This window comes from Phaethon aethereus, assembly GCF_964289735.1.
Source record: "Phaethon aethereus genome assembly, chromosome: 6".
NCBI classification, from domain to species: domain Eukaryota; kingdom Metazoa; phylum Chordata; class Aves; order Phaethontiformes; family Phaethontidae; genus Phaethon; species Phaethon aethereus.
This window is the reverse complement of record NC_138580.1, coordinates 36140541-36167979: the sequence shown is the minus strand read 5'-3', so window position 1 is coordinate 36167979 and position 27439 is coordinate 36140541. Positions and strand designations below refer to the sequence as shown.

Sequence of the window (27439 nt, the reverse complement as noted above, 5' to 3'; positions counted from 1 at the left end):
TGCATAAATAGTTTACATAAAATTGCTCAAAACTTGCTGTAAAACATTACATTGCAGTACAGAAGTAAGCAGAGTCTCAGGCTTGCACTAGTGTCCCTATGCTTGATTTTAAGTACTGGAAAAAGCAAACTGGCCAAGCCAAACCATCAGTATCTGTGAGTCTGTTATCTCAGACTATCTGCTGGGCTTTTTTGACAGTCAAATGCTGGACACAAAATTAACCTCTATTGTTATTATTGCACCTACTTTAACCACTTTCCTTTGTTCTGTGTTAGGATTAAGACAATACAGTATGGTATTTACACTCTAAGATTCTATAGACAAATGAAGTGGCTTCAACACAACAGAGTCTTCCACAGACTGCCAAGAAAATAAGAAATCCTTCATTGATTCCCTTTGTACAAAGAATTGCCAACTTTGTCTACACAGTAGAAACTGAAGAGGCAAAGTTTGTATCCTATCAATGCACATACATATATAGATATATATATGTACAGATGTCCATACTATATAGATACACAGAAACACAAACATAGGTATATATGCATATATATACATACATACGAATGTGTTGGTTTAGTTTGCATCATTCAGGAGAAAAACATATTCCAAGTTAGGTAAAATCTTCTGGCCGCAAAGTCATTAAATCCAACTTGGGGTTCATGAGCTACGAGGGTAAGCGCACTGGCATAGGCCGGGCCTTTGGCAGTCAACCATAGAGCTTTTCAGTTTTTAAAACAACGCTCTCCATGTCATGGTAGCCCTTCCCATTTAAATGTTCACTGGTGCAGTCGTGACTGTAGCTGTAGCCTTGAACATCGCTGATGGACGATACGGTGTAGGAAGCGGTGCGCATAGCATCCGAGTGGCTGAAGCTGTGCTCAAATTGGATTTTGTACTGATTCCAGTGTCTTCTCAAAACAGCTTGGACCTACGCCAGAGAACAACAAGAAATGCACATAAAACATTTGGAGAGATGTCACAGGACTTCATTCTTTGACAAACAAGTGCCACACTAAACATGGCTAAGCAAATTAGGTAGTAAGGCTGAATAATCCTGGAAATTGGAGACGCCTACATGTGATCTGTCACGTGAGATGGTCTGAAAGATTTACAACTCAAGGAGGCATTATTCTTCATCAAATTGTCACGTACTAGTGTCTCAGGAAAAACAGAGATTACAGGGGGAGCAGCAGCAAGACAATTCCCTGCTTTCTCCCCTCTGGACAGACATCCAGCATGGACAGATCAGATTTACAGGTGCAAAAAGTCATTTCTATTCACCCTTATTATTCAAAGGCTGCCACATCAGCAGCAGCTGAAAATTCTTATACTCTCAACAAACCATAATTTACATTGGCTATGGTTCTGGCACAAGAAAGCCTTTCTTAATTTCTGACCATACCTTTATCACCTGAATGGAAGGACAACTTCCCAAACTCCATATTTCTACCAGGGTTAAAAACAAAGCTGATAAAATAGCCGAAGGCCCCAGCTTATGTACATGACTCCACTGAAAGGATGTTAAATAGCCTTCCTCCCCTACAGTCCGGTTAACCACCTATAGCATACTGGATTGATGAAGCGTCACATTTGTGAAACTCAACCTGGCATTAGTTTTTCAGTGAAGATGCCGAGTGAGGAATGCTAAGAATGGCAATATCTGTTGTTGTTGCTTTCTCAAGAGATTTTGCTTTTTATGTTGAAAAAATTGCGCACAGATCATGACTGTTTCATTTCCTTCGTACACAAAGTATTCCTGCATCGACTGGCAAGGCACTGACTTTCAAGAAATGGCAGGGGTACACTGACACATTAGAACTAAACAGTGAACACTGCTTCCCCCCATTAAATGTTGATATTGTGGGTAAATATTTTTAGGGTTTTCCACATGTCTTCAGGGTTTCTTTTGGGTTTGTTTTACATTTCCCTAACACAATGGCTTCTTTCACCTGATTTTACTCTGGCTTTAATTATGAAAAATAAAAATAAATAGAAGAAAAGATATGCAATTTTTAGACTTCCTGCAGTCTGGTATCAGAATCCTCTGTGTAAAGGAGGACTTCATATTCCTCAAAATCCTTACAAAGAAAATGTAAAAGCATAAGGGAAGAAGTATCAACCAAGTAACATAAGAAATGAGTATTTTAGGGCAAAGGAGATGCTCTTTCACTGTTCAGAAAACCACTCCAATCCACTCAAATCATCTAAACACAAATCTACAAACATTGAAGAGAAATCAAGTGTCTTAATACTTCCGAGTATCTGATCTTATCCCTCTTCATATCAAAATTCTGTATTTCTCCTGAGTCTAAAGGAAGAGTTCTTGTTTCATCACAGGAAGTTTTTCATTATTTTGCATTGCATAGCAATATATAGTCTTAAATCTTCACACCGGCTGAATCCATTTCCTCTAATTCCTCATAAAGCCAAGATTTCTGAGAAGGAAGCTTGGAATCTATTCCTAAATCACATCAATCAATCTGTGCCTATCACTAAGCTATGTTCCATTTGTTCTCCTTTCCATGGTCCATTTCCTCAATAAGATTAGTGTTTTACTGTAGTCACACGCTCAGAAAATTACAGGCTGAGCAATTTTCACCTTAGACAAGACAGGCAACAGGCATGAGATGGGAAAACATCAGCAACAGCAACTAAATGGCTTAACCAAGGCCAAAGAATTCTGTCGGCAGAGCTGGGGAATAAACTAGACTTGCCAAGTTGCCAAAAAGCCTTACACCCAGGACCTTTCCCCACTTCCTCCTGGTTGCTTCAGTAACACTTGTTTGTTAATAGTTGTTAATAGTACCTGTAAACCAGTCTTAAAGGATACCAGCCCCCGTAGCTCAAGAGAGCCAACAGTATCCCTGCAAGAGAAGTGCCTTCGGGCTACTTCTAGGGAGAGCACCAGCTGTTTAGCTTGCTTGCTGGCCAGCGACAGATTGCTGTAACTCATGTTTCCTGTATGGGCAAACAGTGTTTCCTCTGTGCCCGCCCGCCGCTCTCGGTGTATTTCTAACCAAGCCATGTGTTTCTGGCATTCTTCCCAAAGCCTCTCTGTTACTGCTGAATCAGTGTTTCACCTCTGTCCTACTACATGTCTATTCTTGTAGGACATTACATCCTTTCATTTATTATTACTGTCTTTCAGTCTTCTCTAAACTGTCCAATCAATCACTTTTAGAAGGGGCTGTGAAAAATCCATGAGACAACTAATTTTCACCACTAATTATACTCTGTTTAACAACATGTGTCCACCCATGAAGTGAAAACAGAACTTTTACCACTGTCCTCAGCAATGAGCAGTTGCACACAGCTGTAAGTTCAGCACTTCATTACTTCATTATAAGAAAGGATATTAAGCAACGCATTTAGTGAGAGAAAGTAATGTAATAAATATAAGTGTGTTTCTCAGTCATTAACAGAGATGCCAGTTCCAGCTGGAAGATTCTTGCTTTCTTACCTTATTAGTCAGTAATGAGTTGCTTTGATGAGTTTTCCTGAAGGGCTTCCAGTGAGCTCTTGAACATACTAGTGGCTTGATGTTCAATATAGCACAAATGAAACAGCTCAGTAGCCAACAAGGTAAAAAAAAAAAAACCCAAAAAAACCCCACAAGACAATCTCGCCTACTGAGAGAGAGACTGTATAATCCTGACTGTATAGACCTGAGACTAATCTTTACTGTGACATTCCTACAGACCAGTGGAAGTGAAGGAAAAAACCCAAAGCTCACAAACCTTACATGGGTAATGTAGGCCATTACTATCACCTGTTATTAACAGCTCAGTAGGAATCTTGCTACTGATCTGTCAGCGGTCTGGGACAAGCTCGTCCTCTGACTGGAGCCTGTGTCACCCCAAAGGCCACTCTAGGCCAACTCAAACTGGAAAACATGATGAGGCAGTCAAGAAGCATCTTACTGTGTGCAATGCCGGGATGGAAGCAGAGCGTGAGTGTCCTTAGGGAAGCCCTGCCACAGAAGATAAAAGGCGAAGGGTTTGCATGTATGCCCTTGTCTGTAGGAGGTTTGTGACAAGCGGCTGCGGTGTATGTTAGAACTGGATTTGACAGGACATCCCTGGCTGTGCTGCTCAAGAAGTTTGGAGATACTCCTTGGCTACAGTCAGCATGACACACCAGCTATTTTTCTGACATTTCTTAGTTTCTTTTCACCAGAACTCTCTGCTAGCAGGCCACTTATTCCCTTTTTGGACAGAGGTGGCCTGTGAGTCACTACTCGCACAGAGTTTGGTTCCTGATATTTGGCATAGAAAACATTAAAAGGTACAGTAGCAGTTGGGAGATGCTAAGATTTAGACAGAAAAAAATCAGTGCTTTTAGTATTTTTAGTTGCTGATATCCTACTGGAAAACCTTTGCCCCATTATCACTCAACGTGTCGATTCCAGTATCTGCATTCACCTGTAAACCACTGACCTGCTGCAGACAAGCGTCGACACCGCTCTCTGGTGCCTCTCATTTCTACAGTCTCTAACGAGGGGTTGCTGTGACAGGTGATGATCAAGAAGCATCTTGTACGCAACAGCTAAGCCGCAGTCACAGGCTTTGTTCAGGCATTGTTGTGACAGCAAGAGACTATAATGGCAAGAGAATGCACATGTGCCTGCAGGCTCGCATGCCAGAAGCAGAATCTTTTACTAGGCAAAAGAAACACTTTTTTTTCTGTGCAGACATTTTTTCCTAACCACCCTGTCATTCTCCCCATGGATTCCCTTACTGATACAGTAGTTTATAAAGCGGTAGGTCCCTTCTTGAACAAGGTGCAATGAAAAAAAGAAAAGGTGAATACTAGTCACTGAAGCACTGAACCCAAAACTGGTCCCACTCTAGAGAGAGCAAACACAGACCAGTGTGTTTCACTGACAAAGTCAAGGCATAGGGTCTACAAATTAAATGCCTAAATTAATAAATGTTAAAATGCCCAAGTCCTCCTTTTAACATTATCCTGCCAGCAGATGTTCCAGAAGTGATTCATCTGTCACCATTTGTAGGAGTTGTGGAAGAGCTCATCTTTTACCACTGATGAGCCCGTGGTGAATTTGGATACTGAATCAGTGGGATGACGCCGGTTTGCTTTCCTTACACAGCAGAAGAGAACGTGTAAAAAAATAGGAGTTTGTAACAATGGAATACAAACGGATAGAATTCTTACTGATTATGTCATGTTTTAAAATTAGGGTTTCAAATTGTTTAAGTAATAAAGTAGCCTCAGAAGATCCACAAGGATTAAAAGGCAGAGCTGAGCAGTGGACGATGTTGTTTCATAGAAACTGCGGAGATTCCAAGGTTCCCCCCGACCCATTTTGCACTGGAGCAGAACGAATTATCTATTTGATTTTTTCCAAATATCTGTTTTTAAAAGGCATTCTGAAGTATAAAATTTAGAAAGTAAAGAGTGTGTGAAATATCAATGCTGAATGTGGACAAGGGATCAAATCGGATCCAGAATGCTTAATGATGTGTTCTGCTTTGAATCAAATATATAAAAGCAGGGACTGGAGCCTGGATCTACTTTATGTTAAACTCAGATCAAATCCACTGCTCCATGCCCCCTAAACTGTGAGAGAGCCTATCTTCATCTTTTCTGCCTCCTTGGCAAAAAAATAATTGAGACTCACAAATTTAGGGCGGTAAAACCTTGAAACTCCGTGGTAGTTTCAGTGCCGTTCGGTCAGCTTTTGGACTTAGGAAGAGGAGAAAGGGCGATCTGCATGAATCTACCCTAGTATTAGCCAAACATTTACCTGTAAATAAATATCATGGTCCAGTAACATTATGTAAGCACAGTGATAGAATCTGATAACATCAGATACAAGAGACCAAGGGGTCAGTCACATGAAAACATCTGGCTACTCCCACACATCTGCTTACAGCCATATACTGCAACTGCACTAAATGTAGAACAAACAGATGTGTAGGAATAAGTGTAGGATTGTAATTGTTTTTCTGCCAAAAGTCTTGGAAAACTACCAGCTAGTTTTTTGGCGGTGTGTTTTTGTTGATTTGTTTTGGGGTTGTTGGGCTTTTTTGCAAGCAAGAGCCATATTAACTATTTTGCATATATACTTTTTAGCCTTTCTACCACTTCGATCTCTGACACTGTAAGGCCCTGGAACTGTACTCTCCGCAGCTTGGGCGCCACAGTCTCTAGACAAAAGTCACTGTGTGCACTCCAGAGGTATGGGGCTTCGATCTATGCAAGGGAACATCAAAGCTTGTTAGCTTCAACAGGGTCAATACTGAAATACGGCACAATCTTCTGACATAAAAATAAAGAAGTTCTTGGAATTGACAGATGACATTATTCAACACATATTTCTGACCCAAGCAGAATAAGCTATTAAGTTCTGTTTTTTGGAATGATATTTTTCAGCAGTGCTAAAAAAACGTTTTCCAAGCTTCAGCCTAAAATTTTCCCAAACTGCTGTCGTAACACAGCAGTACCCCAGCACAGCAACACGTATGTGATATGCTCCGTTCCTGCCTCAGAAAGACCAAATACAGTGATTCTCCAGGATAACAGATGCTATACAGCTTCTAATATAGACAAATATACCTTCTGGATATTGAGTTACATTTTACTGTTATATGATATCTATTAAGAATTTATATCAAAGCGACAAATATTTTCAGTTCCTTACATAATCAAGTGACATGTATATTGCCCTGCTCTTGGCAGCAAGACATTTTTTTCAAATTATTTTTTTACCTGACAAATTTATATTTTGAATTTTTTTTAATTATTTTAAAATTACTGTCTCTTCAATTGCTGAAAAAAAGGAAAAATATATAAGGTAGGAAAAGTATTATAAAGATATTAAAAACTGTTACTCTACCTCTCCATTAAAGAAGCAGAAAATTGTAGCCACCAGTAGACCCTGTAAAACCAAAAGGAAAAGATTCTGCTTTATTTCACATGCTTATGGATTTTTCCAGGTTTGAGACAATTAGAGGTTCCTGGTAAAATTCAGATATAGATAACAAAGAAAATGTAGTACAAACCTAAACTTGGTGAATTATTTCTAAAAATACTTTACTAAAGAGTATTAGGCCAGCTATCTACCATGATGTTTCTTTCCTTTAAGAAATGAAAATTCAGTATAATGAGAAAGTTGAAGTAACTTCTAAGAAAATTGCATGAAGTTCATGAAAAATTAAAATAACACAATCATTTCTCCTTTATTTGCTTCACATGCCAACTACTATCTAGCTCAAGTAAGCAAAAAACTGTTTAACGCTTCCTACCTGGTAGTGCATAAGGATGTGCATCACATAGTCATAGACCTCCTCAGCGATCCGTCCTTCTGGTCGCCATGGAAACAGCACAAATTCGATGCCAAGTAGTGGAACAAGAATCAGGGTAGCTCTCACTGCTTTCATGTACAGGTTGGATTCTGCCTTGTGGGTGTCCTTCAGCTTGGTTATGAGAACACGAACGATATTTAGCAGGAAGAAAAGATTCACCTGTCAGAGAAGAAAATGACACTGCTCTGAAAAATAATCCCACACACTGTTTTGTGACACTAAAAACCAGACAACTCAAGAAAACTCACACTACATGGATTGCAGTGTGATTGTACAATTAAAACTCTTTAAAAACACCTTTAATTAACTGAGATGGGGCTCCAACATCCAATATCCACATCCATTCCTCTAACTTACTAAGCGAGTGTCCATGCAGGTAACCGTTGGTCTCCCAGCGTTACCAGTCTACGCATCTTCCTCTGTACTATCACCATAACAGCACACAGGTGAGTGATTAGTTTTTTAAAAATTATTATGTCTTCTTCGGTAGGTCAGGAAAGAGGATGACACTCTTCCCTCATTGTATTTAAATATGTTCTTTCAAAAAGCTGCTTTTTAATTTTTTAAATATGAATTTGAAAAGTTTATGGAGAAGAAAAAAATACCACTTAAAAAATTTTAAAAATTAAAAGAAATAAAATAGCAGGCAAAATGCTGCTAACAGGGAACTGTATACTCCTGTAGACAAATATCAGATTTAACATTCTCACGGTGGCCAATGGTTGATTTTTGAATCATTCAGCGGAACTCCGAACGAGGCAAGCACTGAGATGATGCTCTACATCATACCATACACACCAAACTTGATTATTTCCGTAGCTATTAAGGCTTTTCTTGTTAATGGTGGCATATATCTACTCGTTCAGTTTCACGAAAAAAACCCCAAAAAACCTGAAATCACAACTATACAGACTGGATCTCTCAACATGTGAGCACTCATTGTAAGCAACCACAAAACTGATACACACGCATATGTATGTGTGTATATATATGTATATATACACACACACGTGTACGTATATCATAGAATCACAGAATCTTTGGGTGGGAAGGGACCTTTGTGTATGCGTGTGTACACACACACACACAAACCTGTATGTGCATGAGTGTGCACACACAGACCTCCACGCCCCCAACAGCCCAAGGATGTGAGTAGCCAAAGCAACTGCGATGTTAGGGATGATTACACCGTGTTTTCACTTATTGTGCAATAATGGCAGCCCCTTAGAGCTAGAAGAGACCTTGAGAGCTGAGCCGGTCCCGTCACCTTGCCCAAGGGCACAGAGGCAAGACAATGCTGCTTGGGGAACCCACCACGGAAGGGAGAGACCTAGAGTCTGGTCCTCTTTTCTCTTCTTCCAGATAACTGCCTGTCCTTGTCAACAGCTACCTAGAGGCAAAAGCGTGGGGCGGGGGAAGAAACCAGCAGACAGACAGACAGACAACTCCCTTCTCAAAAGACCAGGAACTCTTGCTCTAGGAAGAGAGGCATCTTCTACAGCAAGACAGGCATCTGTCTTCCTGCAGGACTAGTGCAAACAGGGAAGCCATTTCAGACCACATGTGTTACCAGGTCCTGCACAACCCCGGCAGAATTCTTTCATGGCAGCTAAGGTTTTCACAATAAACAGCTATGTATTGTTATAGCAACATGGCCCTTGACAGATATGTGGTGTTATTTATATTCTGCTTACATGCTATTTAAATCATTTTAACAGGAAATTGTTTTACATAGGAAACTACTGCATGAATTTCTCCTGGAAGTCTACAGCTACCTTTAAGCTTTGTTTAAGCAACCAAGGTCTTCTGATTCTTTCTCAAGGGATTTATCTAGATTTTATGCAGTCCACGATCCCCATCCAAATTCCTAGAGTACACATAGGCAATAAGTCCTTCCTCCATTTCTAAATTTGATGAAAGTTGCAGCAGCCGGGAATAGAATACCACCCAGCCAACTATTTCATTTACAACATGCTGAAATGCACAGAATTTTTCTAATTGTTCCACTTACCCACCAAAATCAAAAAGCACAAAAACAAGCATGCAAAGAGTTTGCAAATAGCTACTAGGCCAAACTGAAAAGATGAATAAGGCAAAGCAGAGGACAGAGTTCAGAAGAACAGCATGAGTGTCAGTAGAATTCTGCAGCACCAATTTTTGATGAATATCTCTTCTGACGGAAAATACGGTGAAATCAAGATGAACTGAATTCTTAATTAAAGTGATGAAAACAGGTCTTGATTTTAGCAAGGTAGTGAGGAGATTTTTACATTTAAGCAAAAGTAGGCCAGTGGAACTACTCGCATAGATATTATCATCAAATTGACCGCGATGGTTTGGAAAGCCCCAAAGGAGTCCTGTTGTGCTAGCTGCAGTATGAATGCTTAGTAAAGTACCGGCAGCTCCACAGTGACCTGAAAATTGAACTGGGCGAATGAAAAAAAAATAGAAACAAAGGCAGAGAAGGAAATCCTAAGTAAAAAGAAATGTTGGTACCTATACCGGGAACTTAGTAGAATTTAAGTTCTGCCTTAAGAGCGGCTGTGAACTTAGCTGAGCTTGTAAGTCAATAGGTACTGCAGTTCTTGAATTAAACTCTCCTCAGGTCCCTGATATTTCTACTTTCTCTCCGGGCTGAGTTTGTGCTAAGCAGTGTGGTGACCATTATTAGTATGTTTGTTTAAATTCCTCCATAGAATGATATAAACAAACCGTTCTCAGCTCAGGAAACTCTGGTATTCTTAGATACTAGATACAACCATTGCTTGGCTTTTAATAGCTATGCAGCTTCAGGTCTTAGCCTGCTTGAGCCTGGCTTGCTTGGGCAGAACACCTGTTTGTGCTCAGAAAGACATGTTTTATACCTGGCCCATGGACATTTCCAAGTCTGGGTATATGAATGCTAAGCAGTCAACTTTTAAACTCCTAAGTCTTGTACTGAGTCCAGCTTAAAGGCAGTAAATAGGTCAGTGACAAAGCTAGAAGCTCCTGAAATTCCTTCTAGAACATGTTCACTGAGTGCACGAACTTCTGCTAAAAGAATTTGCATAGGCTGTCAGTCTAAGACACCGATACCTAACATTATTATACGGCAAAATAAACATCCCTGTAGTATTATTCATATAAATAATGGCAAAACTAAATCAAAATCTGCTCTTCCAGTGGCACCAGTGCAAAATCGCAAGTGCGCTGGCACATCTGAAATCTACACTGAAGTCACTGCTGCTTTCACTGAAGTTCAAGCCCATTGCTTTTTCACCCCCGCTCCATTTTGATCCATATTTGTCTAGTGTAAAAACCAACATCACCCTCCACTGTTTCATTCCTGCACTATTTCTTTAATTGTGGTTGCTTAGGCAAACTGTTGTAATTAAACGGTCAACTGAATACAATCCCAATCAAAATGCAACCTATGTCTGCTCCCATTCCCAGTTTCTTTGGCAGGAATCTGACCACAGTTATGTAATAACAGGGACCATAAAAGCAGCGTTATTGTTAACTTCATGTAATTGTAGGATTTTTCAGTGATGTACAAGTTACATTCCCATTGGCTTCTGCCAGTTCTCCCTGGCACCCACTTGACAGTCCACTTCATGTTCTTTGAGATCTCGCTCCTGCAAGTAGAAACAGTGTCTTCTCCCTTGTTATCTAATTTGCAGTTTAATATTGTTGCTTAAACATCTACTAAAGCAGGTCATGCTTAGTAAAGTGTGAAAATTGTATCTGGCAAGCAAGCTGCTTAAGCAAATGAGGGTTCTGTTCACAAAGCCTAAACACATGCATTTCATCTAATGTCTTTATCGCTGCCTTGTCTTTTCTAAATTTACATATTACCTTTTTTTTTGGTACCAGAAAGGAAAGCAACTCCTTTAAGGTACTTCCACATCACAGGCAAGACATGTAGTTGTGTTTAATCTTTGTTATTCCTACATGGTTTTCAAATAGATTTACTGATTGTACTGCGGCAAGAAAAATGTGAGAGGAACACCTTCAGTCAGCTCATGAAAAATATAGAAATATCAAAGGTATACATATCTGTAAATTGCAAGGAGAATGGACAAAGATTCTGCCCAAACCAATCCCACAGAGGTGATTATTGTGCCTCTGGTAAAATCAAAGGACATTCTCAGTGTTGCCTTGAATGGAAAGGACACTTGACAGTTTGGGACTGATCCAGTACAGCTGAAACCAGTCTTGCCACTGTTTTCAGTGTGACTTTGTGGAGGCCACTGCTGGGAAGGAAAAAATGATCTTTCATTCTAAAATTAGGTCAGAGAGAAGAAAAGTTGCAATGATTTAGAACGGGTTTTAAGTTTACAGATTAGAGCATTAGTTCAAGTGTCTTATCATGAACCTCTACAGCAGACCTGACTAACAGGACAAGGGATTATCAGTAATAAATCACACCCCAAGGGCCATGGATCTCAACAATTTCGTGGGGACTGCCTCTGGCTTCCCATGCAGAGGTCCTCAGGCGCATCACAGTATCAACAGTCTTCAAAATCTCAGCTCACCAGCTAATTTCACTGTGAATGAAAATGGAAATCACAAGAACTTGAGGATTTATGCAACGGTCTTCAGAGAGAATTCTCCACACACAGAATGCCCTCTGCAAATATTCTTTAACAATTTAACAGAAGAGGAAGTTCAGGCAGATCAGATACTGAAAACAGAAACAAATTATTATCTGAAAAATGCTTACCAAGAGAGCAGCACAAATGGGGCCATGGATGATGTACAGCAGATGAGTATCAGAGCTGATCCAACAACTAGAGAAAACAAACAGGAAAAGAAAAAAAAAAAACATTTGGCATTTTATTATCTCTTGTATTCCTTTTTTTTCCCCTTAAAGAAAGTATAAAAGTTTTGCAAAGCAAGTTGAGATGCTACTTACTTGTCATTATAATATAAACTTCTAGCAACAGCATGTATGCAGGCAGGGATCAGTGGAAAACCTGTGAAGAAAAACCAATGTTTTCTTCATATGTAAACCTAGCTAATAACAAAGGAAAGCTGCATCTCTTGCAGGAATCTTCTGTGTTTTTACCTCATCCAAACTATATACCTGCAGAGCAAATAAAGTTACAGGGAAAAATTTGTTTCTGTTTTCTCAGATTTCTTTTTGGGGGTGTATGAAACCTTATTCCCACTGTCTTGCCAGGAAATCCATACCAACACACAGAAAGAAACAGCAAATCAAATTATGACTTTTTAGAACGCAACAGTCAATCTTCATTGACATAAGTGTTTTTCAGACTGCAATGTGCACTAACACCAAATAGGTTAGTAATATTAAAAAGGTAATTGTATATATAACCATAGCTTTAACAGTATGATTAACAATGTTGATCCTGTCCTCACTGATACTTGCTGGGTATTCAGAAAACAAGGTCACCTGCAAAACAAATTTGAAATCAGATTCTGGAAATCAGGCTGAAGTAAAAATTTAAAAAGAATAAGCAAATTAGGTATCTGGGGTTCTTGACACTCTGGTGGTACCTAATTTTCAGAAGCAGCTGAGCACCTGTGATCTTTAACCACATCTTCAGCTGTGTCTGTAGGGGTCAGCTGGCGACCCGGGTACCAAGTCATGTTATAGCCGAGTGGGCCAATACACTGAAGCTGAGGAGAAAGCCCTCACTTGCACTTTATGAATATGCTATAGTGCATTATCTGAAATGCCCAGCTTTGGCTCCTTAGTTTTGATACTGATATTGAGATCTTCAGCTACAGCTACTCTCTATTTGCTTAGCGAACAATACAGGTCAAATGGAACTCCTGGAAAAATAAATCCTTGGCCATCTCTAACTCAGTTCTGACCCTCCACCCTAGACATGGCGAGACTTCTCTGAAAACAAACATTCATTCCTGAATAAACATCTTTGAGATGAGGAACAATGAATAATTACTTCTTAATGTCTTTTTTTATAATAGGAGACTATTTTCTCTATACAAAGGAGGAGTCGCTTCCTGACTCCAGAAGTGCATAATCTCTCTTTCAGCAAAGATAGAGGTACATACAACTTCCTACATTAATATTTCTAAGCCTGATAAAACACTACAGACAAAGAAGAGGGGTGTGTCATCGTTGTTCAAAGCTACCAGCTCAGAGAGGCAAAGGAACAGATGTTCAAATTCTCATGGAAAGAAGTAAGAGATTGCATTGGCCTGAAAATACAGAATGTGAAACTGCATACCCCAGCCAAGAAGGTAATACCACATCAAGTGTTGTTTCTCAGCAAAAACAGCCACCACAATGAGAGTATGCAGGTAAATGCCTTCACACAGCATCCAAAAGTAGTTGCAACCCATTAGGTACAGATAGATGAACTGTGACACTTTGCAACTAACCTGTAGAAAAAAGCAGAGTACAATATAAATTTTTAAGTTGCAAAAATCTCAGAGCTTTACTTGCAAAATGGAAAAAAGTACTGCTCGAGGCAAATGTTAATGTTTATTCCATTTTTCAGTACAGTTACAGATTTTTTTAAACTGGAATTTTCGTGGAATTACAATGCCATACTTGATGGCAATTTGGATTACCAAAAAGTTGGTAACTGACTCTGTATTTTTATTATTCAAACATGAGGCCCTCGAGATCCTCAGACATGATAGCACAAAGCTGTAATGATATTTTCCCTTACTGCAAACACTGACACATTTGACCACTCCAATCCATAGGGAATCCTTAAATTATCTGATAGTAACCACACAAGAAAATGTACTTTGATGAGGGTAATCCCCTCTCAGTTCTACTAGTCACAACATATAACTACTCCAGGGAACGATTTATGTTTTTAAAATGCTTACAATACCTCCAATTTCAGCCTAGTCATAAATGCATTTAGGGCCAGCTGAGAACTTGCATAGTAGGTTCTGGAAGGAAGCTCTCTTGTTGGCATATATTTTTACTTGGCTTCATTCAAAAGATATTCTTCAGTTGAAATGTTATATTGTAACTAATATAACAGTCCAGGCTAAAATGTGAGGCTGTGAAAAAGGAGCAATAGGTAACTTTGGGCGGAGTAGATTATTTTTTTTTTCCTCCCGAGATTGCTGTGTGATTGATCGATTTCTGGCACTTGACTTAAAACAAACTGAAAAATCAATATTTTTTTACCATGTTCTGCTACCTAACTCACTTGGTAATGATTACCAGCAGCTATCTCAAGCCTATTTTCCAGCACTTTGATGAGCTTTTACAGGAGAAAAAGGATTTATCTTTTTACGTGATTCAGCCTCTGGAGTTTTGCCCTAACTTTCACAGAATTTAAATTTATCTTCCAGGTCTCAATAAAAATAAAGCCATAGTTAGGGATTTGTTTGTTTATGTCTTTCATTTTTAGGCTCTTCTGTTGCTATAACTCCTAGCCTTTGGGGAGAAGCTTTCACACTTAGTGATTCACACTTACCCCAGTATTATCAGGAAATGAGAAAGAGAAAAAAATCAGACCCAAATGGACAGCTTTTTACTTTTGGAATATAAGTGTCAGCTTTATCACCCTTCACAAAAAAAAAAAAAAAAAATATCAATTCTTCTTATTTCAACTGAAGATGACAAAGTTAAAGCCAGAGGAAAGTAGCTGACGTCCAAAACACACTCCAGAGCTTCATTTGCTGCCCTTCCTTGGTGAATTCAAGTGTCTTAACCTCACTGACATCATCTAGAACAGGCTACTTTCTCGCAGTTGTTTCAGTGCAAAAGTGATTTGTACAAGAGCAGTTCAGCATGCTCTGTCTCTTAGAATGTTTTTGCAATTTCGAAACCTCAGCTATGAAATGCCCAAATTGTTGGTAGACATCTGTTTTAATACCTAACATGGAGACGTCATTACTGAACATTTTAACCTCGCTACATACAACTTATCAACTACTATTCATGTTGCATGTCTCTTCTGCGTTGATGAAATTTTTCACATACAAATCAATGAAGCCACCAAATATACTTTCACTTACTGGATTAGTTGCAACTAGTTCCTGATTGTTGGCAACTGCAGTCAGTGAAATTATTGTTACAACAGAGTTGCAAACAAAAGAGAAAAATAGATTTTTATGCAGAGTAATCCTTTGGCAACTCAGGCTCCTAGAGAAGAGAAACAAGAACAAATGAATACACGGGGGGACAATTGCATGTACTTGGGGACAACTCTGAAATTTTGAAATACTAGAGCTCTTTATTTTATTAAGAATTCTTACATCAACCCTTTCTTCAGCTCCAGTCCAGATTTAATAGAATGATGTGAAAGGTAACACCTTCCCTTCAAGGCCAACAGGAGGCAAAGCAAGTACATTCAGTTCCAATATGTTTACAGTGAAAGACCTGGTTTGTAAAAAACTATTTAAAAGGTTTGAATAGCAATAATATAACCTTTGTTTTTGTTAGTACCTTAAGTATTTCCCAATTAGCTATCATACCTGAGCTTGGAGAAGTTCTTAGCCTATGTTTCCATTTACCTAAACCTGCTAAAATTTTTTGAGTGTAATTCTCTTTTACTCATATTCTTGTCATTTTTCTTCCTTAATGCTATAGCTAGAGAAATACCCAAATAAGTAAAAAACCACAAGTCTTGACTTTTGTATACAACTAAGTTATAAACAGTATATAGAATACAATTATAAAATGCAATATATAACTGCATTTTATTGTGTTAATTGTCAAGGTTTGCTTTTAATCAGAGATTCAATAATACTAAATAATACTAGAAGCTGAACGTAGTCACAGCAAATTTCTGTTTTTCTGCCACGCTAGAGAAAGCAGGTCTAACTTAGTGCCGTTCTAAGAGGCAGGACTGCTTATCATTCAAGTTTTTCCAAAGAAATGCAGCTTTACAGACAAACACAAAAGACGACAGAAAGCTTGTTGAATATATAAACAATTCAGATCATTGGGATATTGAGGCTTAATGCTCAAAATTCCTGAAAGAGCAAGTAACATCCATTTTATTATAAAAGCAGATGATCAGTTCACAAAGTCGGGTAAAAACTGACCCGATCAGTCATACAGCACATCAGTGCCTGCAGTCAGGAACAGAGCCCGGTTTTGCAGGGTGAGCATTGCTCAGAGAAACATTTCCCACACGCAGAGAGATGTGATAAAGACTGTGGTACTGTGGTCACTCTCTGGAAACGCTCTTTGCTTAGTTCAGAGAAAGCATCTACTGAAGCCTGTGCTATAAAGAGTCTGTGTTTTATAACCACACCTACCTACCTCCATTTCATAGCCAGCAATATGGAGTGCAGTTGATTGACAAAATGAAATCACTAACTGGAGGAGGAAAATCTATCACTTACACATGCAACCGCTCTTCACTGTTAAAGAAATCAGAAATATATTGACAAGGTCAGCGGGGGACAAGCCTAGATTGTCACACAGGTGGAAAAAATCAAGTTTTCTAGCCCTTTAAAATAGCATGCCTGGAAGAAAAGATAAAGTATGGGCGTTGTTGATGAATTTTTAATTTGAGAGGGCAGGAAAGAGAAGAACTTCATATATTAACACAGAAATGCAGATATGGAATAGTCACAAAAGCTGGAGGAGTATATTGAAATCTGTGGAGAATGCGATAGATGAAACAAGAAACGAAATGAGCCCACTGAACATCAGAGACCATCAAAAAAGATTGGTTACAGAGGAGACTGCACTTCTTGGTTGCATTCTTTGCAACTATCACAAGAAGAGCGTATGAAGCATCCCACAGATACATGGAATAAGTTAATAGGCTCAGATATGCATAGAGCAATTCCAGGAATCGGGCAGAGTTTCTCCAGTTCAAGCCTTGGAGCCCTGAGCTCCATTCTAAGCCTCATGTCACTAAATATGAGGGAAGAAAACCACTCTAGAAACCAGTGCTGCCATGCAGCACAAGGAACTACCCTACGTGAACCTCTGGTTGCCAAGTGTTATTTGCCTTAAGAACATAGAAAAGAGCAAGTGTCCAAAACACAGACCACAACTTTGGATATGAATCAAAAGTGTTAAAGTATATTCCATTAGGCCTTTGAAAATTATTTTATTTTTGTCTTTAATGCCCAAAACATATAAAGCTTTGATTATTATAATATGCCTTTCTATGTTCTTTGAATATGGCTGTTGGTTTTTTTTCCTGGATAGTTTATATATGAAAAGAGAAGCAACAATACATTCCTGCTAGGGGCTTTGTGTAAACAAGCCCTGAAGAACTCTGGAATTTTGTCTGCTTATTGTTAAGATTCAATGCACAGGCAAGGAAGAGCACGTTCAGCTAATGGGGCCATCTCTCAGGGTCATCCAGCAGCTGTTCCTGTTGAATATTCAACACACCCATCCACACCCACCTCCATCCATGCATAAAAGCATTGCAGGGATCACCAGACAAGAAACAAGAAAGCACGACTGATGACATTTAAAAATGAAGACTGCTTTTGGCAATAAAAGGATTTTTTCCTAAGCCTCCCCACCCTCCCGCTTCTGTTACCCTTCCTTTATTCCTTTTTCTGACTGTTTTTCTTAATGACATAATATCCTTTAATCGCTTAATTCTCATAATTATGATCTAAGAACATTTGAATGACCTACCCTGGATTAAACCATATGCAGTAAAATAAAAACAGACTTCCTGCTAAATTACCTATTTCCCTTCCTATTTTGACTCCTGTATGTCTTGCGCATTAGGGGAAAAACTCATTTCTCCAATATATCTCAAAAAGAAAAAAGGTAACATTTTCAAAAGACCCCAGATGTGTTTGGCATCTAATCTTTTAAGGTATTAAATACTGCAAAATTCAACCAGTGAGATGCATATATGTATCTAAGGGGAATTATCTATTCAGCTGAAATTCACTTAAAGCTATTTAGGAGCCTCCTATCTCTCTATCAATCTATCAACCAGTTGTTTGCCCACTCTTTAAGCATAGTGCCATCCTCTGTGAGTGCTGTCGTGTGATTTGACATGATGCTTCATCAACAACCTCTTTATTTCAGGTGGGGGATGTTTTTGTTTGGAGTTGAGGTGCATCTTCCAAATTATAGCTCCTCTTTCTCAGAATTCACTGTTCTTTTAAGTTTTTTCTTGCCTTGTTTTTCTTTATGAAAACCGTACAACTATTTTAACAGAAGATTTATAATAAACACATGCATGACTTAGACTATGTAGCAGAATGAGAGAAAGCAGAGCAACTGCAAGAAGTTACTTCCATGTGTCATAGATGACTTTTCAGAGAGGAAGATGGGAGTTCCAAGTTTATAGCCCATTTTATGCTATTAAACCAAGAACTCCAATCCACTTGGGGAACACAAGACACAAACTGGACAAGTATTTCCAATTTTCTGAAGAAAAAAAAGAATTTCAAATGAAAAAATAGAATGCACAAAAACATTTTAATCATGAAAAGTTGAAGATACTTAAAAAAAAAAAAAAAGGAGACATTTGGAAAAAAATGGAGAGAAGTAACACCTTCCTAGGCAAACCTAAAGATATTCTAATGGTCAGCAATGCAGCAAACGTCATCTGGAAACTATCGATCAACTAACAGAATAAATTCTTTGGAAAGATGATGAATTCAAAGGCACCCCCACACAATAGCAAAAAAAAAAAAAAAGGTACACCTGTTAAAGCTATGAATAATTATACAAGCTTCAGCCGATACATAATACATCCTGGTATTAATCTAGATCCTTAAATACCCTTCTGGTACTAAAAATACTTTAGAGGAACTGTACATCCCAAGAGAAGAACTTGTAGAGGACTTTCTTTAGCTTCCTTTAAATTTTGTAATTTCCTTTTATATCCCAACATAACCACATTCTAGAAATTGTGGTTTGTGGGTCTGGATTAATTCCATGTGGTTGTCCAAGGAGAGATGATCCTTCTACCAGAGGAAGAAAAAAATTCCTGGAGGGTTAAACAAACATGACATAGTTACAATGGTAGCAAAGCAGATCACCTGCTTTTGCAGTAAATGCTACAAGCCGGGATGAAATTGGCTTGGTTTTCGTATTATAGTATAGAAAAATCCCGCTGTACTGTCTCTGAACTTTTAAAACCATGTTGTATTCCAAATCTTTTTGTTTTCTGCTGAGAAGTCTAGGTCAAAGCATTTTTCCGATCACATTAGTTATTTAGTCTGTTAAAATTTTGTGACAATTAAAGCAACAGCATGGCCCTTTTTTATGCATAACCAAGCTTCTTATAAGGCCTCAGAGCCATTTCACATGTTGATTTTGTGGAGGGAAAGTGAATATGGAAATGGTAAGCATTGTTTTTACAAGTCATATGCAAATAAATTGATTAAAAAACACAAATGTTTTGGTTTGTCCTCATGAAAAGAAGTCAGGAAAAGATGAAAAGTCATCTTGAATATTAGATTTCATAAAGAGAGGCAACAAAGTTGAAACACACTGGTTTGTTGGGGATTTGGGAAATGTTGGTCCAGAACCTGGGACAATAATTGGAAACACTATATTCAGCCAGATGTGTCCAAAAAAGGTAATTTTTAATCACATACCTGCTACCCCTACCTAATCAAAGTCCCAGTCATGAGAAAAGCAAAATCTGAGCTAGCCCCACAGTTTCTGGTGCATGTGCTATTCGTATTTAAGTGTTAGGAAAAAATAAAAGATGGAGTGAGACAGTAGGGTATAGTGGTAAGAAATAGGTAAGACAGTAGAGCAGATCTGTATTATCCAATGAAAAAGTATGCAGAAATGATTAAACTAGTGCCAGCTAACAAGGAAAGCCAACGCTGTACAGTGCAGCATTTGGTGGAGATAACAACTCGTCTCTCTCAGCTCTGCTCATACGGCAACACTCCTGGTTTCACCTTTCTACTAAGTCTCAAATTCTTAAAAAAAAAAGTCTGTCACAGGGAAGAAAAGTAAGTGAAGTAATAAGAAGACTAATTTTAAAAGACCTGTACATTATATTACAAGTTGTGACAGTGGTGATACACTGCTCAAACTTTCTTTCAAAAAGGTAACATAACAGCTGTTAGTGGATATGACATAACTATCATAGACATAATACAGTGAATAAAAAAAGATTTTTGTTATTCCCATTCCTACTGTAGCTCTTAGCCTTACTTTCTTTACAGTTTATCATATTTTCTGGCAACCTACTTTGTAATGTTACTGCATCTATCACATGTCATCAGTATTTTGGTTTCCATTTGCTCTTTAGTTTGGCTGATGCTTGGCATAGCCACACTGTAGCTTATTATTTAAAAAAAAAAACAAAACCACAACCAAAAATCCAAAACAAACAAACAAACAAACAAACAAAATTTGTCCTATTTTCAATATACCCTACAGTTTTTGCTTTGCAGATTTAGGATTTTAGGTTTCTGAGAAAAGAAACCTAAAATTTTACTGGAATATAATGTTCAATGCCAAACCAATAAACTGACTTTCTTGCTCCATCTAATTCCATTGGTATGCTGGTGTTTCAAAGTATTGGAACTACAATTGTTTGCAAACACTGATACTTAGGTAAAGGATTTTAAATATACTTACTTAAAATAAAAGAATATGCCAAGAGAAATCAGAAGTGATGCAATTGAAAGACCATGTCCGATGATGGCCAAATAATACAAATTCAGAGCAGTCTGCAATACAAGAACAAACCAAGCACCTGTGATGCATACAGAACTACTGTTGATAAAGCACATACTTTTACATCTCTTCTGCGTAGAAAATGACTATGCGAGGATTAAGAAAATAAAAACATAATGGATAGTGATGAATCAAGTCCAGAATTCTGCAAATCAACATCTTACTAACGGAAATCATTACTAGAACTTACCTCTTACCAGTTAAAACGTTAGGTTTATATTGTATACCGTTATTTTTCTCCTGAGTATTTACAAAAAACTGGCTATTTATGCTACTGCACTGGGTGCATTCCTGCCTGAGGCTTGATTCATCTATTAACACAACTCTTAAGTGAAATACGTGCTTCCTAGATGAATTTATGTATTTTTTCGTCATAGTTTTTTTTCTTATAATTTAAAGTGACTTCCTTCAAAGCAAGCTGTGATTATGATATTGGAAATTTAGCTTTCATTTGGCATTTAAGGAAAGGGAGAAAAAAAATTAACAATCACTCAAAAATAGTGAAGACTAAACAGTCTTGTTAAATAAGCCTACAGCCAAATTACAGAATTGTGAAAAGCTGGGTAGATACAAAAGGTAAAAATGAGGAACTAGTAAAATAATATTTGGAATATATACAACATGTTACTGTTAATTCTTTGTATTACTAAGTATATTAAATTCCACTAGTAACAAATCCCTGGTTTCAGGCATGGAATCTGCCTCACAAAATTTCTCATGTGACATATTTCAGGTTGAACCTTATACTGTCACAATAAAGCATAACTATCTGGTTTCCGTAAGAAGCCTTAGAGCATACATACAAATACTCACGTACGCCAAACTGTATGTATCCTCTGAACTTATTATTCCAATTTAAGATAGTCTAAGTGCAGCCTGCTACATATATTGACTTTAGAAATAAGATAAAAATATTCCAGGTAAAAGCTTTATGAAGGTTATAAGATGAGACAAGGGTACCTCTTTGTCCGTGCTAGAATTCTCCAAGTTATCATAATTTTTAAAAATTAGATAGCTTTAAAAAAAAAAAAAAAAAAGAAGAAATACAATAGGTTTAAGTGAAACTCGCATAAAAATTTGGGAGTGAGAGAAAACAAGGGTTACCCCTGAAATGCTAAAGCTCGTCTACGTATACAGGACAGCCTTTCTGTGACAGATCCGTATCCCGTATCCTCACCTCACTCAGTGACTGATGTAGGCAAAGGAGCACGCTAAGGATTTAGAAGCTTTCTGCACAATTTAGCACTGGTACAGTGGTACAGCAGGGACTTCTGGTGAGGGCAGTAACACTAAGAATTAAACAATGGACAGAAGTCACATTTATTGTGCATTATCCAACCTGCCTTCTGAACAAAGCGGAAAGATAACGTTGTTTCATATAACAACACAGAGAACTGTAGCAAGCGGTAAGTCTTTCTTTGGAGCTGTTATTCCATTTAAACAGTAGCTTCTGATGCATGACAGAGTTGAAATATGCTGGGAAAACAGCCTGAGGGAAACTAGCTCATTATTCATAAAGAAGGACCCGCATGAGTCTGCTCCTGTCTGAATAATATTCTTGCAGTTTCCAAATATTAGCAAGAATCAATGAATTCTAGCATCTCTGCTAGTAGAACTAAACTGCCATTATTGTATTCCGTGTCTCATGATTTGAGAAAAAGCAATACAAAAGCGCCTTACCACCTATTACCATCTTTTCTCAACATGGTTTCTAGGTAATAACCCTAAAGCAATCTTGACAGCAATGATGCAGGCAGTTAAGATCTCTAATAGGTATCAGTATTCTTGATACAATCTGCCATTACTGAGCTCTTTTCCATGAGGTCCAAATTAATTTACAGTCTAACCTGATCTGCATTTTATATTCTTAGTTCTTGGGCATTTACAGTTTCCATTTACTGCTTCCAAAACAGGCAATTTTGCCCATTATATCCTCACATATCACAGAGTATCTCATAAAGAGGGCATTTGGAGGTTTACGAGATTTTTTTACTTTATTTTTGTAAATCTGTCAATGGATGGGCATCTTCAAGATAAACTGAAGTCTTTAAAAATACCATCTATACATATACCCACATGGACATGGTGTGTGTGCGTAGAGTCTACCTTTGATATACAGATAATACCTCTCTCAAAGCATTTTGCTGCCTGGCCTTAGATGATTTTGGACGCTCATAAAATTTCACTTAATTAAACTCAAAGTATAGGTTTTCCATTTATGTGAGCAGCTTAGTATCTCAGAAAGTGAAAAAATAGCTCTTGGGAGACAGGACACATGATATACATAAGGAAATGTTCACAAGGGGAAACAAACCCTATCTAACACTTCTCATCATCTACTTCCCTTGAGCCTCCAAAGATCCTGTGGTGAATCCACTCAACTACAGCTTGCCTACACTTTTTTAAAAAAGGAAAGATTAGCTCTGCTTTTCACACTGGGGAAAAAAACCCACCAAACAAAACATCCAAACCCTACTTAAAGCTGCCTTGGATATGTATTAATCCCAAGTAAAACTTTGGTTGTGCACCTGCTGAAAATCTGTCACTATGAGTTAATTGGATAAACCCATGCACTCAGCACGTCTTCCTGAGATGTGCAAACCTCCTGCAGTTCTGCTAAACTTGGACCCCACTTCAAAATGACAGATCAAAACGTAAAGGTGTGCTTTAATAAGGCATACACTTTGCTTACCAGTAAATGACTGTGGATGCCCTAGCCAAGTACTAGTACCTACACATTTAAAATACCCATAAACCAAAATACGATCGTGTTATTCAAGCAGTTGAAATCAGCTGTAAAAGGCAAAGCAGGTGGGTTGGGGTTTTTCAAGTCTGTTTTGCACAATTCATCCTTTTTATTCAACATGTTTTCTTCTTTTTGCATTTTGATGTGGCATCAACTCTGCTGCCATTTGAGTTCTGAAGCTTGTGAAATTTTTCAGATCAGTTTCTTGACACTGGTAACATGCATTCATTCCTTTCCTACCTTCACTTTTTCATGCGTATAGATATTACACTGGGTGTAGTTTGTCCACGTCCTGTTGCTTTCTGGGTGTCTAAACCAATTCCCACTCGGATCACAGATCTTTGTAACTTTTTCTACAGTCAAAGTAGATGGAAAGAAAAACAAAAAAGAAAAAAAGAAAACCACAACAGTCAACACTGAAGTTCTACTTTCTGATGCCTAGTATTTAATGAAAAAAATATTGGCAAACAAATGACAGCTTTATTAATATGACTAGAGAGACATTGCTTGTTACTATGAATTCTGAGAAACCAGAGGGCATTGCTTTTGCTTGGCAAGAGCAACTGATAATGTGATTTTCTTAAGAATACAAATACATTTCCCTCCTCCAATCCAGTAAGTATCAAAACCTATCAAACTAAGTGTTAGAGAACTACCAAACAAAGTGACAAGAATGTTTAAATGACTTGTTTAACACACAAGATGCAAACTGAAGTCTAACATCCTACCACTGTAAATAAGGATTAGAGAGGCAAAAAAATATCAATAGAGAAACTGCTCAAGAACCAAACTGGAAGATTTCTGGGACCACGTGATTTCTATTGTCAAATAGAAAGAGGCATGAAAGGACCCTGGGAAATACCAAATGCAGCAGAAAGAGACAAGAGTAGAAGTCTATGACATTTTCCATATGCTCACAGATGCCAAGCGTAGCCTACCGAAACAGGAAAAGATTCACTTGTTGGAGAAACTCGTGTGGACTTCAACTGCTAAATTGAGGTAAAAGAGTAAGTCATATTTCTGCTTGTTTGTCAGAGTGAAAAGCTCATCTCCAAGAGGAAAAAAATGTGATCTAACTTCAATTTGTATTTCCTAGTCTACAGAGTCCCTCAAGGACATATTTCAGAAAAGAAAATAAGTAACTTAGTTTTCTACGTGAAAAAGGGAAAATGCAAATAATGGGTTTGGAGTTACTGAAATTCTTGAGCATTAGTGATTTGAGTGGGGCAAACAGGAGGCACCAGGCACCCAAAACCTCATTTTATTAAGAAATATGCTGATATAGAAGCTCATGCACACTTACCTGATGGGTTGAAATCCTGAAAGTAGTCAGGACAACGCTGTACTGACACAGTTCCAGCAGCAACATCACTCCAGCACAACCAGCCATCCCATGTCCTATTACAGTAAGGACCTGCAAACAAGTAGAGACCTGATAATAAAACAACCACCCTTCTTTCAAAATAGTCTTTCAAAAGCAAAATGTAAGACTATCTAAGGTAAGTTTCTCACTTGCAGCAATGAGAAAAAAAGAAAACAGAAACATAAGATTTAGCAATAGTTATTTAAAACTCCACTAATAGAAATAGTTCCCTATATGTACATTTCCTCAAACAGATTTTTAAAATCCATCATCATTCCCCTTGAAATTGTCTACGTCTACAATTTACAAACCACAGATCTAAAGCACAGTAGGCAAAAAAGCCTAGATCACTTCAGACCAATTAATGCACTTTTTAACAAAGAGCCTTAAGTTTGCAAATACCATTTTACTGAATTTATTTACATTTTGGATGTATACCAAGCCTATACACACGTTGACTGGTTCGTTGAAAACACAGTGGTATCCTAGAAGCCATTAGAAAGCCTGGCTGGGGGGCAGCCACAGCTCCTCTGCCTCAGGGAGAGCTGAGCCTGCAGCAGTCACTGTGGACAGACACTTCTCCAAGCACTCCAGGGACAGTGAACCCAGTGTCCCTCAAGAGCCTGTTTCAATGCCTCACTGCACTCATACAAATTTTAACATCTAAAATAAATCTCCCTTGAGAATGAACTGGAGTTTTATAAAAAATCTTTTTCCATGAGGCAGGCAGAATGACTGACCCTCTCTACAAATCTGAAGACGTTTGTAGCATCTTCCTTCAGTTTTCTTTTTAAGACTTAATAATGCCCCCACCATGTCCAAGGCTGGCTGCATTTTGCATTTTTCAAACATCATGTAATTCCTCCTCTTCTCATCTGAAGAACTCATTTTCCTACTTAAATCTATTTAAATTAACATTTTCTAATCTCATCAGAAATAAGTGCTTTGTGTTATATAAGCAGTGGTGCTATGGGCATGTAATACAGCAGATTACTGGGGGCAGGTAATACAGAGGTTATGTTATCTTCACGAATCCCAAAGCGATGGTTGCAAAAAAATTATGCGAATAACAGTTACAGCCTGAAAAATGATTGCTACCAAGGCAAGAAATTAATACAAGTAAAGGATCCTGATTTACTGTGATCATATCTGTTGACCATTTGCCTTTGTAAAACCTTATAAGAAAATAATCTCTACCTTCTTTCCTATGAATAGGATCTTGCATAATTTTCTGGTAGCATTCATACTGTGCTGTCATAATTTTATTCCGTGTAACGCTCAGTTGGCTGAAGTCCTCTGTCATGTTCTGATGCCCTTCAGATGGTATAGCAGTGGCAAAAAACTAAGAGGAAAAAGACTACTTTTAGCAAGTCAATATAAACTTCTTAAATGTTTATCTTTTTAAATATTATATTTTTGGTATTATTTTGTTGAAGGAAAATGATCTTCAAATCTTATTACTGACAATATGATTTTGTGGTTTTCTGGTTAATTTGGCAATTCTTCTTACTACTGAATCTTGACAAATACCTCCTGAATGAGCCTGGGGGAGTACGAATCAGCAAGATTTATAAATAATAAGAGAAAAATGCGTAGAAAGCACTGAGACAGTCAAAAGCATATAAACAGTTTCTGCAAAATCCAGTAAAAAATATCAATGTTACATTAGTCTAAAAGGCATTTGAGTGAGGCCCAAAATGACCCTTTATGAAAAGAGACTTTGCTTATACCGTATGCACAGAAGCTTTTGGCTTCTTCAGAGCTATTTGTTTTCTCTATAGTCTTGTGAACCATAAAGTGAACCGTCAGAATACAAAAAGGTATTCAAAAGAGATGACATCCACTTTTATGGTTATTAAAATCTAAAAATAACCCAACCAAACAACTTTATAAAGTGGATCTTGATCAAAACCTAACCTTTTAACTGCATTTTTAAAAGAAGTTAATTATTTTATAGGAAGCCACTAAACTTCATAGAAAAACAAAGCTGCAAATTGAAATACTGTACCACTGTCGTACAAGGGGTGAAATGACAAGTTCCGAGGATGTCCTCTGAATCTGAGCTGGATGCCTCCTCCGTTCTTCCTAGGGTCTGCATAGTACTGCTTGTACAACACTTTTCAACTGTTACTGTAAAGTTCTCTGCTAGCAAAGGATATGCTGGGTTCAGCAGAGGTAAATACTATTTCTGTTCCTTTACCACAGGAATTAAAAGGAGAACAGAAGATAGATAAAGATCCCCCTGTGCAGAAACTACATCTGAACACAAGATTAGTTGTTTCTCCCTTTCCATATTAATAATTTCTATAGTATGCTGTACACACTTGTTAAAACAGGAAGTGGTGAAAAAAATTCATAAGACTCACCATAGTCATCGATAAGAACAGCAGCAAAAATACAATCCAATTTTTTGTCAT

The 27439-nt window shown here is 37.9% G+C and overlaps 1 protein-coding gene across 1 annotated transcript; it reads right to left on the bottom strand.

The window, feature by feature from the left end:
• Window positions 1-709: 709 nt before the first annotated feature.
• CALCRL (calcitonin receptor like receptor) lies at window positions 710-27439 on the bottom strand (the record flags this gene model as incomplete). The annotated part of the gene is made up of 12 exons (XM_082001414.1): window positions 710-931; window positions 6860-6901; window positions 7269-7487; window positions 12031-12097; window positions 12223-12283; window positions 13526-13679; window positions 15285-15411; window positions 20815-20906; window positions 23900-24012; window positions 24963-25073; window positions 26220-26364; window positions 27389-27439. 12 exons carry the CDS (start codon window positions 27437-27439, stop codon window positions 710-712), a joined length of 1404 nt encoding a protein of 467 aa, XP_081857540.1.